Source organism: Sorex araneus, chromosome X (genome assembly GCF_027595985.1).
Source record: "Sorex araneus isolate mSorAra2 chromosome X, mSorAra2.pri, whole genome shotgun sequence".
NCBI classification, from domain to species: domain Eukaryota; kingdom Metazoa; phylum Chordata; class Mammalia; order Eulipotyphla; family Soricidae; genus Sorex; species Sorex araneus.
Genome location: NC_073313.1, coordinates 19583480 through 19603239, shown reverse-complemented (window position 1 = coordinate 19603239; position 19760 = coordinate 19583480). Strand labels below are relative to the sequence as shown.

Sequence of the window (19760 nt, the reverse complement as noted above, 5' to 3'; positions counted from 1 at the left end):
AAAATTCACGTATGCATTTTCCTGAGAACAGAAAGACCTTTTGGCTTTTCTGCTTAAACAAGACAGGCAGTAGCATTTCATGACACTGCATAATTTATGAAGGGAAACAATGATGTGAATACATATAAGGTCATGATGAGCAATCTGGGTTAGTTTTCTGAAGTGCCTCTTTCTCTGAATAGTAATGGTATGCTCTCTGCTAAGTGTGTTTCCTTTGGAAGTCTGTGAGAAAGGACATGCTCTCCTGAGCCAATTGTTTTGAGAAAATGATTGAAATCTGGTGTTTTCTTTTCTTCTTACAGCCAAGGACTATTGCAAAGTAATATTCCCATATGAAGCACAGAATGATGATGAATTGACAATCAAAGAAGGAGATATAGTCACTCTCATCAACAAGGTAAACACAATAAGGTCAAATATCTGTGGCGTGTTGACTGGGTTGGACAAATTTTTGTGTAGCTCTGGATACCCGTCATTGTCATGGTCTGGAACTCCTGAGGCATCTTTATGGGGCTAAGTCCGGTGTATCCAGGTGAGTGAATGAACTTGAAAATTGAGTAGATTCAGTTTGCCTGGGAACCAGCTGCAGATTTCTATGGCTCTTCAGAAAACAGCTGTCCCAGAAGAGCTCGCTCAGAAGGCGGCCTGCTTGGGTGGAGATCCCACCTTCCCAGCAGCCCCTTCTGTCGAGCACTGTCAGAAATTATCCAAGGATGCCCTTTAAAAAGGCAGGTCATGCCTCATAGGTAGAAAACACTTTGAGAATGTTTGCTGTTCAGATCAAAGACAGGTAGCATGCCTGGGAGAAATTTGCCTGTCTTGTTTGGGCTAAGGTCAGATGATTTTGTTATCATTACTAGCAGAACCCTGTAAACATGCAGAGATCTATAATATCTATGTGAAGTGACGCAGCTTCACAGAGCCTGGGCAGGGTACTGTGGGTGCTTTTATGCAGTGTACTTGCTAGGTGGGTCGGTTGAAAGGCGCATTGTCTACATGATGCCTGAAATAAGGCAGTTCTCTCTGAAGTACTGGGTTTTTATGATGGCTGACTATGATGCCAGGCTGAGCAGTCTTCATGTAAGATGGATTTAAGGGACTTAGCACAAGTGTGATTGGGACTCATCATGAGTACTTTCACCCTTGTGGGGCTACAAGGATTGGCATTCAAAGGGGAGTAAGAACAGGGCTTAGGGTGGAAATAAAACTGGACACCAGTGCCTCTGACCATTACTGAGAGGGAGGGAACATGGTCTTACCTGGCCCCCAGCCCCACACCCCCAAGTTTTTCTCTAGAACAGTGGGTCAAATTTACCCTGGGGCCATTATCATCAAAGACAGTTTCCTTTAAGAAGCAATTGTAGAGATTGTGTGTTCGAAGGGCCCGACCCCAAAGGTAAAGTAGCTTGCTCAAAGGTCAAATTATTTTAGGTGGCGAGCTGGCCCACTCCATTCAAAAATTGTGCAATAGACTATACTAAGGGTACCCTTCTGGAATAACCAATTGTCCCCCACATTCACTAGCACCATAGGATATATCCATCCTCCTAACCTGCAAAGTTTTCTCCCTTCTTTCAAGCACACCGAATATGAAAGTTGTTGGACATGCTGGAGCCATAGTACAGTGGGTAGGGTGTTTGCCTTACACAGCTGACCTGGGTTCAATCTCCAGTACCACATATGATTCCCCTGTGCCCACCAGGAATAATCTCTGAGAACAGAACCAGGAGTCAGCACTGAGCACAGCCAGGAGTTGCCCCCACCCCAATTTTTATTTTTTTTTAGAAAACGTTGTTGGCTGTGTGGAGAATAATACACATAAGGCTTTAATTAGCACATCTATTAGATTTCAGTCCTATAGGAATCCTCCCTTATGGAAGAGATGCCCATGGTCCCCAGTGGATGCCTGAAAGTCCCTGTAGTACCGAATACTATCCATGCTATATTTTAATTTATAAACCAGTCACATAAGAGATGAATAGCAACATCAAATAATAAAAGGGAACAATTATAATAATTGTCCATAATAAAGATTGCATGCATGTAGTCTCTCTGCTGGGAAATATTTTAGAGTGTGAGTACGGGGGGACTGAAATGGAGAGTGGGTAGCAGACAGCCAAGACAATCTGCATGAAAGGGCGTTTCTCTGCAGCAAAAGTGCTACGGTGCTTTCCCTCGATGATCAAGCAATGTGGGAATTAAATCACTGCTATTCTTTGTAGTGGGTGGAGGAGGCACATTTTCCTGTTTATGTTTAGAGAGGGGGCAGCCTCTTTTTATCTGAAAACCAGTCATGTCAATAATATTTTGTCAAAACTAGGGCAAAAAGAGCCCTATCTGAACACATCAAATTCTTCTCCCCTAACGTATTATTATATTCCTGTCCCCCTCGCCACGTGACCACCTATAAGAACCCATTCTTCTTGATGATTTCCTTTCATCCTCACATGCTGAGGTTCTGTCTGAAAAAACAATTGGTTTTCTAAAGAGCTCTGTCTGAAGGAACCAGACAGATGTGGAAAGCTACTTCAGCCATACCCTTGGGGTTTCATCACTTAACTCTAGGAGACCTGGAGCAGTTCACAGATGCTAATAGTGCATTTGCAAAGTGCTCACAGATGTTTGCAAATGCAGTGCTAAGTTGATCCTCCAGATACGGAGCCCCTTAACTTGATCCCCTTCTCGGGGCCGAGACTACCTTGGCATTTTAATTTTCTTGATAGATTTTTCTTCTTTCCAGTTTTCATGTATGCACCATGATTTTACAATATGCATAATGATAAGAGTTTTCAGCTTACAAGATCCCAGCTCCTCACCTCTCACCACAGTCCACTCCCCTCTGTTGGTGCCTCAAGGTCCTGCTTCCACCTCCTTGATGAAGCGGATGGAAAGTAACTAAAGACAGTGTGTGTGTGTGTGTGTGTGTCTGTGTGTGTGCCATCTTTAAAAAAATTTTTTTTAAATTTTATTGAATCACCGTGAGATAGTTACAAGCTGTCATGTTTGGGTTACAATCTCACAATGATCAAACACCCATCCCTCCACCAGTGCACATTCCCCACCACCAATATCCCAGGTATATCCCCCCTTTCCCACCCTCCCCCTGCTTCCATGGCAGACAATATTCCCCATACTCTCTCTCTACTTTTGAGCATTATAGCTTGCGGTGTGAGACATCTTGGGCATTTGGGAGGTGAGATGCAATAATCACCCATTAAAAATTAAAAGTATTAACATGATTGTAATGATTGTAAATATGTGCCCGTGGCATCACACACTCCCCTTGCTCTTACCTGCTGCAGCGATGAGCCCACAGCAGGAGAACCTGCATGCAGTCCCTGGTGGGCCCAGGTCTAGGCTGGTCCTTGTACTCCTTTGCCCCTCTAGCACTCAGCTCCTCTTTTTTATCAGCCTCTGACAGCCCTTGACAGTTCTTTGTTTCAACACAAATCTTGAGTCATTTTCTGCTTCTTGACTGAGAACCTACTAGATTTTCTTGGCACCCCTCTTCCAAGCAGTCTGGCCTCACAGTGGCTTCCTGACCTGGGTGCTCATCACCATTTAATAAGAGCACTGGAAAGAGCAATGCCAGCTGTCCTGAGATGTCCCTGTCCTGCTCATGTATCCTCCCTGGCTTGGACCAGACCATGATGCTGATTCCTCTATCTGCTCACTACCTGCTTTCTGCAGAGCTAAGAGCATGGCCAATATTAACTCGGGCTGGGTAACATACTTAAGCCCTTTGGTACTGTTGCTTAAAGCAAGCCCATTGTGCTTTTTTAAAGCATGTTTTCTCATTTCCTATGTTCTGTCTTATCAAGTCTCTCACACGCTGGCACTTCTTCAGAGTTGGGACTTCTATTCCCATGAGATACCCACTGCACCTGGCTCTAGCACTGCGGTTTATTGGAAATGGTATGTGAGACCTGTAGGTGCCACTGGGCTCTGAGCTTAGCTGAACAAGGGTTTAAAGCCCTGCCCCACCATTTTGGGTTGTATGTCTTTGAACATGTCTCTTAGGCCATATGAGTCTCAGTTTCCCAAGTGATGAAACCTACCTCACAGGCTTCCATCAGTATTGCAGTCCTGTGTGCAAAGGGTCTTCTTGCAAGGAGGGGGCTACCACTGGGACTCCTGGTCCTTGGAATTATGACTTCAACCTTGGCAGCTTTCTCTGACTTTGGAAATGGGAATGGAAGAGCTCTCGGGGATGGAATCCCTGCACTGCTACAGTGGGAATGCCATGATATAAAGTCACTAAAAATAGAGGAAAAGTGGCCAGAGAGATTGTACAGTGTATAAGGTATTTGCCTTACATGTCTGAACGCTGACCAGGATTTGATCTCCAGCATCCCATATGGTCCCGTAAGCACCACCAGGAGTGATCCAAGAGCCAGGAGTAACCCCCGAGCATCAACGAATGTGGCAAAAAGGAAAGAAAAGGAAGAAAATCTACCAGAAGGGGGTTGAGTCCACAGCAGGTGATATTTTGGCAATAACTTGTAAAGGAAGCATGCTGTATTTGGCCTGCTCAGAGTGGGAAAATTGGAGTCTGAAAGCATCATACTCTGCTTTCAGTGATGAAAATTTCTTTCCCCTTGCTTTGAGTTCAGGGATGGCACAGAATTTCATTCGAATGATTGTTGCACTCGTCATATTGTAAAGTGACTCAATTTCCTGGGATACTTAGAATGTGAGTTTTGATATGCTTCTTTAGTCTGTGGCTGACTTGAGACCAAATACCCGAATTCACTGTTTCCTAAGTGGAAAGCTTTCATCATAGAGATTTTTCTATTTACCCCAAGTTCCAGTGATGTTTTCCTTTATAGTAAATTAAGGTGGTTTCCCTGAGCTCGGCTTTTTCTTTGCTGTGCCAAAAGTCACAGGGCAAGTTGCCCTCATTTTGAGTCCTAGATTGTCAGTTTGTGTAGCTTTCTAGAAAATGAGTCAGTTACCTTAAGTGGATGCCTGAAAGTCCTCTATGCACTCCAAAATAATGTGCAAAGACCTGAACTATTTGTGTGTGTTCCTGGAAACTAGGATGAAATGTGGTAACCGGAACGGTTTGTTTTCTAGTTTATTTATAAAGAATTCTTGTGGATTCAGGAACATTGCCATTGTACAGAACACACCTGTGTTTAGCTTTTATTTCCAGACATTCAAAATTAGCCTGTGCCCCACCTTTCTGATTTCTGCTCAGGGTGTGCTTAAAAGGGTTCAGAACACTCTGTGTCTGCTCTCCAGCTCGGAGGCACTGCAGAAGGGCAGAGAGAGGGAAAAGCTAGGCTGGGAGCTTGGCTGGGGAGGTCGCCACCATGGACAGGTTGACAGAGATGCTCCTTGCCATGGCCCAGCTGTGGAGAGATTCCATGTTTCTGCCCTTGGTTGATATTGATAGCATCCCGGCTTCAGGAGTGAGCTCGCACTTCCCAGCACCCCCTAACTTGGGAGGAGGGACTTCCTGCCTTTCTGTAAAAAGGCCTTCTTTCATGACTGCCCTTGACCCTTCACAAAGCAGTTTTGTGTGCTGCCAGCCAAAGGTCTTCCCCCCATTTCTTTATGCTTATATGTCTATTGGACACCATCAAGGCAGGTGCATCTTAAAGAAAGAGGGAACGCAGCAGGTTAAATAGACATTGAACTATGAGATAAAAAAATGCAAACTGGGTTTTTGCCTCTTCCTAGGGCTATGTCAGACACCAGGGAACCCAAATGTTGGGTAGTAGATCAGCAGTGGGGGTGGCTTAGGCCAGCTGGCATCGGTGCTGCCTTAGTGGGTGCCCTCCCTCTTTCCCTTAACAGTGATCGGGTGTTTCACTTAATACTCTATTCAGGGTAGAGAAATGGCCCTATGAGCCAGAGCACATGCTTTGTATCCGCACGCCCTGGGCTTGATCTCTGACACTGCCTGGTCCTCTGAAAACCATGAGGCACATCTCTGGAGCGCAGAGCCCGAAGGAGCCCCTGAGTACTGTGGAGTATGATTTAAAAACAAAGAAAACCAACTCCAGATACTAGACTTATAGTGCCACTTACTTCTGGGCCCGGGAGCCCTCACTGCTATTTCCCGAGACTCAGTCACTGCAGCCCTGCGACTTAGGGAGGGACTTTGCTTTGCTAAGAAGTGGCTCACAGTAGGTCAGTGACAGAGGCATCTCCTGCCCCTGAACTTGGGAGCTAAGCAGGATGGTGCTGCCTGTGTGTCCTGTGCAACCCTAGGTGCTTGTCGTCAGTAGGCTCAGTCGCTTCCAGGGACTCTCATTTAGTCATTGAGTAGACTGACTCACCCCAACTGTTGGTTTCTGACACTTGCTTTTGGTGCCCATGTTTCTCATCCAGGGTCAGGATCTACCATGACCTTGTGGATCCACTGTCACTTCTCCAGAGATGGAATGATCATGTGGAGGCAATGGTGGGCCCAGCTCAGGGTTAATGCTGTTGCCTGGTGTGCCCAAAGCCGAAGCCCTCTCCCATTTATGACTACCCATGCACATGGATTTGACCATCTTCCTTTTCTATCGAGAGCTCCCTAGCAGTCACTGTGAGGTGTTAATCAGGCCTTGTGAAGATGGGGTTCCCCAGGACTACACCTGATGCCATTCAGGGTCATCCAGTGACGGTTTCAAACTCGGAGACTTGGCATGCAAGAAGTACAAGTTCTAGCACTTGAGCTGTCTCCTTGGTCCCTTGCCTTTCTCTTGTCTTCTGGTGCCAGTTTTCTGTCTACTACCATAAGAAGAAATAGGAGGAGAGGGGAGAAGGAGACACAGACAGTCCTGAGCTCCTTTTGTAAAAAAAAAATTTAAAACATTTATTTTTTTTAAATTTTTTTATTAGTGAATCACCGTGAGGTACAGTTACAAACTTATGAACTTTCGTGTTTGCATTTCATACAGTGATAGTTTACCCATCCCTCCACCAGTGCCCATTCTCCTCCACCAATGTTCCCAGTATCCCTGCTACAACTCCCACCCAATCCCCCACCACCCCACCCTGCCTCTGCGGCAGGGCATTCCCTTTTGTTCTCTCTCCTTTGGGGTGTTGTAGTTTGCAACAGAGGTATGGAGTGACCATCCAGTTTGGTCTATAGTCTACTTTTGGCACACATCTTTCAACCCGATCGGGTCCTCCCAACATCCTCTACTGGGTGTTCCCTTCTTAAGTCTATTTATGATTATATGTTCTTTTGTTTGTTCTAATGTTTACTTTTCGTTCCTGCCTCCCGATCATTAATTGATTAATTGAAGCATTGGTTCACATGAAAAAATAGTTTCAGACTTGCTTGCTTCCCACCCTATAGGAAAGAAGGGAGGAAGGAGGGAGGGAGGGAAGGAAGTTAGGAGGGAAGGAAAAAGGGAGTAAGGGAAGGAGGGAAGGGAGGAAGGGAGGGAGGGAGGGAGGGAGGGAGGGAGGGAGGGAGAGAGGGAGGGAGAGAGGGAGGGAGGGAGGGAGGGCGGTCTACAGGATGCTCAAGTAAGCGTCTCAGGTTGGTATAAGAAAAACCATCAGGGGCTGGAGCGGTAGCACAGCGGGTAGGGCATTTGCCTTGCTCGCGGCCAACCCGGGTTCAATTCCCAGCATCCCACATAGTCCCCTGAGCACCGCCAGGAGTGATTCCTGAGTGCAGAGCTAGGAGTAATGCCTGAGCATCGCCAGGTGTGACCCAAAAAGGAAAAAAGAAGAAAGAAAAGCCATCAGCCGAATCGATTTCTGGCCTCGACCCTCTCCCTCTGAACTGCTGGGGCTTTTTAACAGCACTAAAACACCAGGATTAAATGTGGCCACAGGGTGAGGAGTAAATTAGCAGGTGTCACCCTGAAAATGATGACACTCTGACAGACCCATTAGGACATGTTTTCTGAGTGAATGAAGAAGTTAAGCATAGGTTTGGGATCAGCTGGTTCCACACACATTTGAAAAATGTCAGTGTTCAGCCCTTGAGTCACTTATGTTCCAGGACATCAGGAGTTTGTGCAAGATGGCCTGTTTTATTAGACTGCATGTGTTCGTTCTCACTGCAGAAGCCAGAGAGCGTTACAGGCCCCTCGTGGTACAACCCATTGCGGGTTCTTTTTTTCTGTAGAGTTACAAGGACCTTGGGACAATTGGACAAAATTTGAATTACCTAAATGCAGTTGATCAAAACTCTTCTGAATCGAGGGAGTGGGAAATAGTACAGCAGTTTGGGTACATGCCTAGCATGCATGTGACCCAGATTTGATTCCTGGCACCACCTGATCCCCCAAACTCTACCTGGTAGAAGCCCAGAAGCCCCCAGTAGTGCTGAGGTGGCCTAGGTATCCCTGGCACTGAAAGCCCCTGGCACTGCAATGTCCCTCCTTCCCTGAGAATGAACAGTGAGGCCCTCAGGCTTCTCAAGCACGCGTGGGAGCATACAATCCTCCCTCCAATCAAACCTCCTCTGATTGAGCTTCTTCACCATCACACACAGCCAGAAATTAGCTAAGCATTCTAAATCTCTGACTTGAAGTGGAAAAACGTTGCCCTTTAGTTTCCTAATACATGGCTAAAATTCAGCCCCCAAGTTCTGACGGTCCCAATTAGAGATTTTTTCAGCCAGATGATTTGCAACAGATGCAAAGCCCCAGCTTTGTGAGCCTCCGCAGATTAGATAAAGCCATCACTAGGTTTCCTGGATCTCTCACCCAAATTATCCTCTCTCTGCTGAGGGCTGTAGCCCGTCACCATGACCACTAAGACAGCATTTCAGACCGCCTCTTCCTGCCACGAAGAATTTGAGGCACTGCTCTCTGTTTATTTTTTGTTTGTTTTCTACTTTTTCTGTTTTCTATTATTGTTTCTGTTTTCTATTTTCTACCTCTCTGCTTGCTGATAGGGCTGCTGTGGGGAGTCAGTGAAGTGTCATGATTGAAAGTGCTTTAGAAATGTAAAAGGTGGAATTCTGGCTATTGTGAGGCTGTTACAAAGGAGGAAGAGGAGAAGGAACAAGTTGTTCTTTAATGGCGCCTTGAACTGTTCTGAAATTGAGGCCAGTACTTTCCCTGAAGTTCCCAGTTATTATGTGTGTTCCCTTTTCTAAGGGCAAAGTTTATTTATTATAGCTGAATAGCCCTGACTCTGCTCTTTACATTTCCGTTTGCATTTTATTATACTTTTCTAAGATGGAAAGTAGCATGGAATATGCTTTTAAATAATACTGTAACTTTTTGAGGAATGCCCATATTGCTCTTCAAAAGGCTGGTCCAGTCGACATTCCTACCAACCATGAAGGAGAGTCCCTTCCTTCCCACATCTGTGCCAGCACTGATTGCTCCTTTTGATGTGTGCCAGTCTCTGGGGTGTGAGATGATATCTCATTGTTATTTTGATATGCATCCCTGATGATTAGCAGTGTAAAGAATTTTTTATTTGTCTTTTGGCCATTTGTATTTCTCCTATGAGGAAGTGTCTGTTCATTTTTTCTCATTTTTTTGATGGGGTTGGATTTTTTTCTTGTAAAGTTCCACCAGTGCAATATATATCTTGTATATTAACCCCTTATCTGATAATACCGATCTATGAGCTGTCTTTGCATCTTGGTCATTGTTTCTTTTGAAGTGCAGAAGCTTAGTTTAATGTAATCCCATTTGTTTATCTTTGCTTCCACTTGCTTGGTCAGTGGTGTTTCATCTTTGAAGATGCCTTTCACTTCAATGTCATTTTTCCTTTTATGTGCCTTATAGATTCAGGTTGGATATTGGGGTCTTTAATCCATTTTAAGATGACTTTTGTGCCTGGATTAGAAAGAGGTCTGAGTTAATATTTTTTTTTGCATGTAGCTGCCCATTTTGCCCAGCACCACTTGTTGAAGAGGCTTTCCTTGCTCCACTTCATATTTCTTGCTTCTTTATCAAAGATTAGGTGATCATATATTTGAAGGTCAGTGTCAGGATATTTGACCCTGTTTCACTGATGTGTGGGTCTTTTATTCCAGTACCATGCTGTTTTAATTACTAGCACTTTGTAGTACAGTTTGAAGTTGGAGAAGGTGATGTCTCCTATCTTTTTACCCCTAAGGATTACTTTAGTTATTTGTGGGGGGTGAATATGAATTTCAGGAGTGCTTGACCTATTTCTCAAAAAGCTAGAAATTGAGCTTCCATGCAACCCAGCAATACCACTTCTGGAAATATACCCCTGGGGCCCAAAAACACACAACAGAAATGCCATCTGCACTTTTATGTTTATTGCAGCACTACTCACAATAGCCAGAATCTGAAAACAACCTGAGTGCCCGAGAACAGATGACTGGATAAAGAAACTATGGTACATCTATACATTGTAATACTTTCCAGCTTTAGGGAAAATGAAGTCATGAAATTTGCTTATAAATGGATGGATATGGAGACTATCATGCTGAGCGAAATGAGTCAGAAGGAGAGGGACAGACATAGAATGATTGCACTCATTTGTGGAATGCAAGACAAACATAGTATGAGACTAATATCCAAGGACAGTAGAAACAAGGGTCAGAAGGATTTGTCCACGGTTGGAAGCCTGCTTCAAGTGCTGCAAAAAGAAGGCAGTTGGGATAGAGAAGGGACCACTACAACAAAAATAGTTGGAAATGATCACTCTGGATAAGAATTGTGTGCTGACCTATATGTTCATTGCAGCACTGTTCACAATAGCCAGAATCTGGAAAAAACCCGAGTGCCCGAGAACATATGACTGGTTAAAGAAACTTTGGTACATCTACACAATGGAATACTATGCAACTGTTAAAAAAGATGAAGTCATGAAATTTGCATATACGTGGATCAACATGGAAAGTATCATGTTAAGTGAAATGAGTCAGAAAGAGAGGGACAGACACAGAAAGATTGCACTCATTTGTGGAATATAAAGTAACAGAATGGGAGACTAACCCCCAAGAATAGTAGAGATAAGTACCAAGAGGAGTACTCCACAGCTTGGAAGCTGACCTCACATGCTAGGTGAAGAAGCAGCTCTGATAGAGAAGGGATCACCAAGCAAAGGGTGCTAGGCGGGCCCACTAGGGATGAGAGATACGGGCTGAGAATAGATTATAGACTGAACATGATGCCTACTTTATGTGGTTTGTGTAGCAAACCACAACACCCAAAAAGAGAGAGTGAGCAAATGGAAATGTCCTGCCACAGAGGCAGGATGGGGTGAAGGGGACAGGGTCGGGGTGGTGGGAGGGATGCTGGGACCATTGGTGGTGGAAAATGGGCACTGGTGGAGGGATCGGTATCGATCATTGTATGACTGAAACGTTAGCATGAAAACCTGTAAGTCTGTAACTTTGTCTCACAGTGATTCACTAATAAAATTAAAAATAAATCTAAAAAAAGAATTGTGTGCTGAAAGTAGGTTAGGGAGCAAACATGATAACCCCTCAGTATCTGTACTGAAAACCATAATGCCCAAAAGGAGGGAGAGAAAGAAGGCAAGTGCCTGCCATAGATGCAGGAGAGGGTAGGTGAGTGGCAGGAGGGAGTTGGGGGATATTGGTGGTGGGAAATGTACACTGGTAGATTGATGGGTGTTGGGACATTGTAGGACTGAAACCCAATTGTGAGCAGCCTTGTAACTGTCCCTCATGGTGATTCAGAAAAATAATTAATTAAAAATACTGGTAACATGTAAATAATGCTCTTGAGGAAATGATGGGAAAGCAGGTAAAGAATGTAAAGAAAGTTTAAAATCACATGTGACCTCACCATCTCCCCTGAATATTTGATCTACTCTTCTCCATTATCAAATACACAGTTAAATTCAAAATAAAAATAAGGTATCACGCACACTATTTTGCAGCCCCCCTTTTCAAAAATACATTATGTGTGTCTTTGGCCGCAAGCCGCAATGATTCCTTAGCACCCTGGCGTGTGGAGTCCCATGATACTCTTTTATTTAGATTGGTCTGGTTTTCCTCTATTTCAGACCATGTTGCATGTAGTCCTCACCATGCTTGTAAATTATTGGGCACTTGTAAATACTTAGGCCACTTTCTATTATTTGTGTAACCTTAGACAGGTTGCTTGGTCTCTCATGCCTAGTTTACACATTCACAAAATGGGCAAATGTAGCAGCCATGATTACCTGATTATTGCAGAGTAAAGGGGTTAAGGTAGGGACTGGAGCTATAGTATAGTGGGTAGGGCATTTCCTTGCACATAGCTGACCCATATTCTATCCCCAGCATCCCATATGGTTCCCTGAGCACTGCCAAGAGTAATTCCTGAGTGCAGAGCTAGGAGTAACCCCTGTGCATCACCAGGTGTGACCCTCAAAAAGCAATAAATAAATAAATAAATAAAGGAATTAAGGGAGATGTAGCACTTCCAGTACTTGTCTTATGATAAATATAATATAGATGATAGCACTTATTATGACTTCTTGATAATAAGCTGCTATATATAATGTTACCACAATGCCTTTGAAAGTCATTTAAGTGAGGTTCTAAAAGCTGATGCCAATTTGCCTCCATACAGGAGTGGACGACAATGCTTCAGTCACCTTGCCGTCCCTAAATATTATCCTTCTCTTTGATCTCTACTAAACTGAGAAGTATTTGCATTTTTAAATGATTGCTCAAGTTGAAAATTCCGTGTCATTTTCCAATTGATGTTTATTTTTAAACAAAGCCTTAAATTCATGACATTAATCTGTCATCCTTCACATTCCAAATGTTTTTTTTTAGTTTATGACTCATGGAGATATTTAAGAAAATTTGTCATTGAAAATAAATATTAGTGCAGCAAAACTCCTCATTTTCAGAAGCGTTTCACATAGGGCTTTTATATTTGAGTCCTGCTTGGAAAGCATTGCCAGCTATTCAAGGCATTCCTTTTCTTTTTTCCTTGGTGTTTTCAGATGGGTATTCAAAGCTTCTGTCCTTACAGTGATTTTTGTCTGGTGGCATTCAGAGAGTTCCTGAGGTTTTGCATAAATGTATACAAGAATCCTCATATCCTAGACCAGGACTTGGCAAACTTGTTCTGTGAAGGGCCAGAGTATAAATATTTTAGCTTTTGTGGGCCACGCAGGCTCTGTCAAAACTAAGCAAAAACAGTCAGAGATGGTGGCTGAGTTCCAAGAAAACTTTATTTACAGACACTTGCACTGGAATTCTTATAATTTTCACATTCTGAAAGATTATGCTTTTGATACTTAAAAATATAAGGCTATAAAAAATAAGACTATATAAGACCTGTACAGAAATAGTTGCACACCAGATTTGGCCCAAGGGCTGTAGTTTGCTTGCCCTTGAAATAGAACTCCTAGAAAAAGAACCATAAAAATACACCCAATTAATTTCCAATGAGAGTGTAAAGAAAACATAAGACAAATAGGGTCATGTTTTCAAGAAAGGTGTTGATGCAGTTGGTGGATCATAAACAAATGGAAAATGAAGCCTTGCCTAAACCAAGCGCATGGTGCAGAGGTTAGCTTAAAGCGAGCCACAGGGCAACACGTAGGGTCGGGGGGAAACACAGTTATTTATGGGAACACATGAGAAAAGATGTTAAATGTGACACCAGAAATCACAATCCAGGGAAGGAAAAACTACTAAAGTGGACTTTGGCAGAATGAAAAAATTTTGCCTCACAGAGGATCCATGAAGAAAAGCTTACTGGTGGTCCTGTTTTCCCCCCAAGGCCAGCTGAGCCAGTATTAAGTAAATGCTTGATAAGTAAGTGCAGGACTTTCAGGGATCTTGTTTTTTATTTTAATTTTTCCTTGCATTCCCTTTGTAATGCAAGTCCGTGATTCTCCTATAACAGGGTCTTTCCCTGCCCACCCCTGTCCCCCTGTCCCTAATGTCCTCTCATTCCACTAGTTATCCCTGCACTCAGCTGAGTAAGCCGATGGTCTAGATTAGTCCTGGGACTCAAAATTTTCTCACTGATTGACAGCCCTAGGAGCTAAATTTGCTGAGAATTGAGGAAGAAACCCTAAACAGATATTTATTTATTTATTCATTTGTTTTGGTTTGGGAGCCATACCCAGTGATATTCAGGGCTTACTTCTGGCTTTGTACTCAGGAATTACTCCTGGTGGTGCTTGAGGGATCATATAGGATGCTTGGAATTGAACCCAGGTCTCCTGCATGCAAGGAAAATGCCCTACCTGCTGTACTACCGCTCCAGCCCCTAAACATATTTTTTATGCCAAGGAATAAATTTTCCTAATAGGACAATTTAAAAGAAATGTAGATTTGTCTGGTAAAAACCGGAGCTCCAGAGTATGACTTCAGGAATTAACTAGTGGCCGTGGCAGCTGGCTTCATTGTTCTTGACCTTCATAACAATCATGTTTGTGTCCTTAACCTCTCACTATTGCCCAATGCTTAATTGCCACATGGAGGTGCTTCCCAGTGCTCAGCCCTACTGCTTTTTCTTCTTTTAGAGTTGGAGTAGGAGCTAAGAAAATCTCAACACATAATAAAAGATGCTTTAGAAATGCTGGTGTTGGGGGCTGGAGTGATATCACTTGCATTGTATGCAGCCAAATGGCTTTGATCCCCAGCACCCCATATAGTCCTCTGAGCACAACCCAGGGCAGTTCCTGAGCCAGGAGTAAGCCCTGAGCACTGCCAGGTATGACCCAAACACACACACAAAAGGAAGAAATGCTGGTGTCTTTGTCAATAAAGCAAAATGATTTTTAAATCTATCTGTCATTCTTTTAATGAAGAGCCTGTTTTGCAGGGCAGAATCTATATTTTTTTTGAGCTTAAATGAAAATAAAAACTCAACTCTAGAATGACCTTCCCTGAGAGATGATCTCAGCCTTCGGCTGTGTGCCTGAACAGCTGACAGTGTCATTAAAAGCGGCTTTTACAATTATGCATCAAGTGGTCATCTCAATGTAAGCCTCCTCACAAGTAGAAAACAGGAAGTCTCTATGAAAACATTGTTATGTAACAACGCATTCTTGATTTGGTCTAAATCGACGGAAAGAAATGTAGAGGGGAACTGAATTACAGCAGGTAGGGGGTCTGCCTTGCATGTGTCTGACACAGGTTCCGTCCCTGGCACCCCATATAGTCACAGGAACCCCACCAGGAATAAGCCCTGAGCACTTTCAGGTGTGAGCCAGGAAGAAGTTGAAATATCCACATACTTGTTAGCAATTTGTTTGTGACTTGTTCTTGTACCCTTTTGTGTAGTCTGTGTTGCTTGCCCTATGCAAAGCCAGATAAGAACGGGCCAGAAAGACTCTGTGAATATCTCTTGTGCATGTGATTGCCACATTTTTGAAGTGTAATTACGAGGTCAAAAGTCTTTCCATCTAATACCAGAAAAAAATGGCTAAAAGCACAAATGTCGCCCCAGCCTTAAGATGATAGGAACTGCATGTGAAACAATGACATCAGAAAGCAGTTCTGATATATTTATTGTACTTAAATGGTCTGACCATGTCCTGCTGGCTCAGGATGTGGCCGTGATGGTAGCCCTGCTTGACATTGCTAATGGGTCCAATTGTCCGAAGAGGCTCCAGGAAGAATCTTGTTCTAAAAGGGAAAACAGGCTGTGAGTACTGAGACTTCGGGGGAGTCAGATCTAGGTTGCCTCCTGCTAAAATCCCCTGGAGCCTTCCTGATCCCTGCCTGTCTCTCCTAATGGCTGTGGATACTCTTTCTGGGACTGAGATTTGGTTTGGGATTTACTTTTATTTTTTAGTGATAACTGGACTCTTAGGTCACTTTCTTAGCCTTTCCTAAGACAGGGGCTGAGAATGAATTTTAGGAGTGTGAGACAGCAAGCCTTCCAGGTCGCTAGGGTGGGGGAAGAAGGGTCTTGATTGGCTGGTTGGACTCTTCTCTGGGGCTGATAGCCCTTCAACACCATTTATCTGCTAGAAGTCTATAGCCAGATTGTTTGCATTTCTGTGCATGCTGTTTCATGGTAAAGGTTGGGTGGCCCTCAACTTGCTGCATCTCATTCACATTCCCACATGAAGAGGTTTAACAATGGCTCTACTTTTTCATCAGGAATTCTTCACCTGATTTTTTAGGGAAAGACCATACGATTAGCAAAGGGAGTGCCAGAATAATTAAAATCCCTGGCATGTGTCTTCATTTCAGAAATTTCTCCTTCAGGACTTCTTCAGGAAGTAGGCCTCATAGCCCAGACTTTTAGAGATAGAGCTGAAAGTTTAGTTATATTGAGAATCAAGTGAGTCCCTTCTAATTAAAAGCTGTCCAAAGAATGAACCCCAGATCAATATGGAGAGTATCATGTTAAGTGAAATGAGTCAAAAAGAGAGGGACAGGCATAGAAAGATTGCACTCATTTGTGGAATATAAAGTAACAAAATGGGAGACTAACATCCAAGAATAGTAAAGATAAGTACCAGGAGGATTATCCCACATCTTAGAAGCCAGCCTCACATGCTGGGGGAAAAGGCAGCTCAGATAGAGAAAGGACCACTAACTATGGGGTGCTTGGAGGGCCTGCTCGGGATGGGAGACACATGCTGAAAGTAGACTATAGACTGAATGATGGCCACTCAATACCTCTGTTGCAAACCACAACAGCCATAAGGAGACAGAGCAAAAGGGAATGCCCTTCCACAGAGATGGGGTGGGGGGAATGGGGTGGGGTTGGTGGAAGGGATACTGGGATCATTGGTGGTGGAGAATGAGCATTGATGAAGGGATGCGTACTCAATCATTGTATAACTGAAATGTAAGCACGAAAGTTCGTAAGTCTGTAACTGTACCTCACTGTGATTCATAATTTTTTAAAATTTTTAAAAAACAAATGAACCCCAGAAGCTGAATAGGGGTTCATTGAGTAGTTTTTGAACTAGCAGTCTGTACATCAGTAAGGCAAAAACTCCAGCTTGGCAGAAAATAAATAAAGCATGAATATACTTTGAGCTGAGTGGATATCCCAAAGATCACTAGTAATGAAAATGTTAGGTTCTTCTTTTTTTAAATTTTGGTGGGGGGGCACACCCAGCTGTTCTCAAGGCTTATTCCTGGTTCTGCACTTAGGGTTTAACTCTGGCGGGCTCAGGGAATGTAATGGGGTGCCGGGGGATCGAACCTAGATCATCTGCATGCAAGGCAAAGGCCCCTCCCATCCCCAGCCCCAGATGTTGAATTCTGACTAAATAGTCAGAAAACCTTGCAGAAGACCCTCTGTTACTTCACTTAAAGAAGGTAGATTCCCAGAGGGGGAGTGGAATGAGTAAATTAGTTTTCTGAAAAGAGAGGTGATAGCCAAAGAATTTGGCTACTCTAAACTAGACCAATCCTAACAAACCCTCAAACCAAGCCTTGGCAGGCTGAGTTGAACTCTTGGTAGTTACCCACCAAAATGCACGTTTTTGCAAGGAAGACAGTAAATCCAGTCTCTCAACAATACTGCAAACACAGTTGTTGAGGACCTATAATCACAAATGGCTAGATGTAGAAGGAAGCAGGAAAATGCAAGCTAAGACATGGTTAGCCTTTCATAGACGAGACAAGCTGCATGGGGACATTTTTGAAGTTGTCAGACATTGGTGCAGGTTTTAGTTAATATGGGCATGACTCCTGGGAAGCTTGGTGACTGCTTTCATATATCTTACCTATCCATCCACTCTTTTGGCTGCCAGTTATACAAAATGACAAAAATCAGAAATCCGTATAACAAAGTATAGTCCAATAAAAGTCATTCTTTCCATAAGTAGGTGAATTCTTGAAGGTCGCGATGTCCCAGTGTCATAAGCACTGTTCTTGGTATTTAGAAGCATGAATAAGTGCGTGACTGCCTGAGCCTCAATGATACCAGGATGTTGGCAAGTGGAGTATGACATTTTCTTGAGTGGGCTTGTCCCTGGGACTGTCTCCTCAGCTTCCCTCATTAACTTGGGTCTGCCAGGCAATCCTTCAGATCCTGAGAGCAACTGTAGTTCTCTTCTCCGCACTCCACACCCCCCGTTACTTCATAAGCTGTGATGTTGATGAGCCGGCTTTAGCAACTGACTTGTGGGAATGTTGGAAATTCTGAGCAGAAATCCCAGCCATGCAGAATAATTGCATCTCTTGGGGAGGTGTTAACAAGCAGAGGTAATGCTGAGTGCTCCTGGGCCCTGGCTGCTCTGGAGTTTTCTCTCCAGAGCCCCCCTGAAGCTCTGTGCAGAAAGCGTTCATTAGTAAATATTAAGCAGCACTTTGCGAACTGCTGGTGGCATCGGTAGTGGTAAGGGGGAGGTGGGTGGCCCCCTCGGGGAACCCAGAAGCTCACTTAACAGCCAAGCTGAACAGCACTCACTTCCTTCTTGAAAAATAGTACAGGCATCAGGGAAGGTTGTTAGGTATAGCTGCACTGTATGGCTTCCGAGAAAGTGCTTGTATGGAGTGTGGGGACAATCGATGGTCAGAAGGGACCAAGTGGCACTTTTCATTTTCCCTGGGACTGGTTGATGAGCCCATGTTCATCTTTGGGTTTGGTATGTCCATATCTGAACTGTGCGTTTCTGTCTGAACTCAAACAGGGCTCTTAAAACATAACCTCTCAGTATCTGCATTGCAGACCATAATGCCCAAAAGTAGAGAGAGAGTCTGGGGAATATCGTCTGCCATGGAGGCAGTGGGAGGATGAGAAAGGTGGGGGTATACTGGGGATATTGATGGTTGGGAATGTGCACTGGTGGAGGGATGGGTGTTTGATCATCGTGTGATTGTAACTCAGACATGAAAGCTTGTAACTATATCTCATGGTGAATCAATAAAATTTTTCTAAAATAGGGCTCTTATACTGGGGATCTACCTTTTGGGGGCTACTTTTAAAGTTGCTGCCACAAGTGTGAATACATTAAAAGTCCAGTAGAGATCAATAGGTAAGCCTGAGCATGAAGTCAAAGATGATTTTGTGTAGCTAACTTCTTCTTGTCTCTTCCTCATTCAACCTGACCTCACTTCTGAGGTTTGAAAATTGAGAGCAGTAGAGTAATAGTCTGGCAGAAGATTGGGCCATTTATCTATTCATCATTCAGCCAACTTTGATTCCAGTAAATTTAAAGGTGACTACTACACATATTCTGCCTCGTAGGTAAGCAACTTTGATTTCATCTGAGAATCTGTTGGAAATGCTGAATCTAGGTTTGGAGAGAGTGTTCAGTGGCTTGAGCACATGCTTTCGTACTGGTGGCCTGGGTTCTGTCTCCAGTACTCTCTGGGCCCCTGAGCACTGCTGGGTGTAGCCTGAAACTCAAACCAAACCAAAATCAAAAAGTTGAATCTCATACCTGCCTTAGACACAGGGAAATGACATTTTCACAGGACCCCCAAATGGATACTGTACACATTAAAGTCTTGAGTACACCATGTGAAAAGCATAGGTCTAAATTATTGATTCTCCACCTTCACATTGGATGGACATAGAAACTTTGTAATGGGCAACAACTGAGGTCAGAGAGCTAGTTCGAAGGAATTGGAGTGTATGGCTTATATGCACAAAACCATAAGTTTGATTCCTGGCACTGTGTTGTCCATAGAGCACCTCTGGCTGTAGATTTTGAGAGCCCTGAGCATCTCTGGGTATGCCCTTGGTGGCCCTCAAGGACTGCCTTTGTGGCTGTGGTGACCCCCAGCACTGGTGGACACAAATAGCACTGTATTCTTGGGCACTAGTCTGGAGCCATCTCACCCGGTTGGCCCAGTATCATTGGGAGTCATCCCTGTCCCTCACACCCAGCCCAGATTTGGAGACTCCCATGAAATTAAAAATACCAGAGATGATATGGAGGTTGAGGCACTTGCCTTGCATTTGGCC

At 43.8% G+C, this 19760-nt stretch overlaps 1 protein-coding gene across 3 annotated transcripts in view; it reads left to right on the top strand.

Moving 5' to 3' along the window:
• SH3KBP1 (SH3 domain containing kinase binding protein 1) overlaps window positions 1-19760 on the top strand; it is a 383994-nt gene that overhangs the window by 284789 nt on the left and 79445 nt on the right. For all 3 annotated transcript variants that reach the window (XM_055122571.1, XM_055122570.1, XM_055122569.1), the window contains one exon: window positions 303-397. In XM_055122571.1, the coding sequence (XP_054978546.1) occupies window positions 303-397 (95 nt within the window). The remainder of the gene's footprint in view (window positions 1-302; window positions 398-19760) is intronic.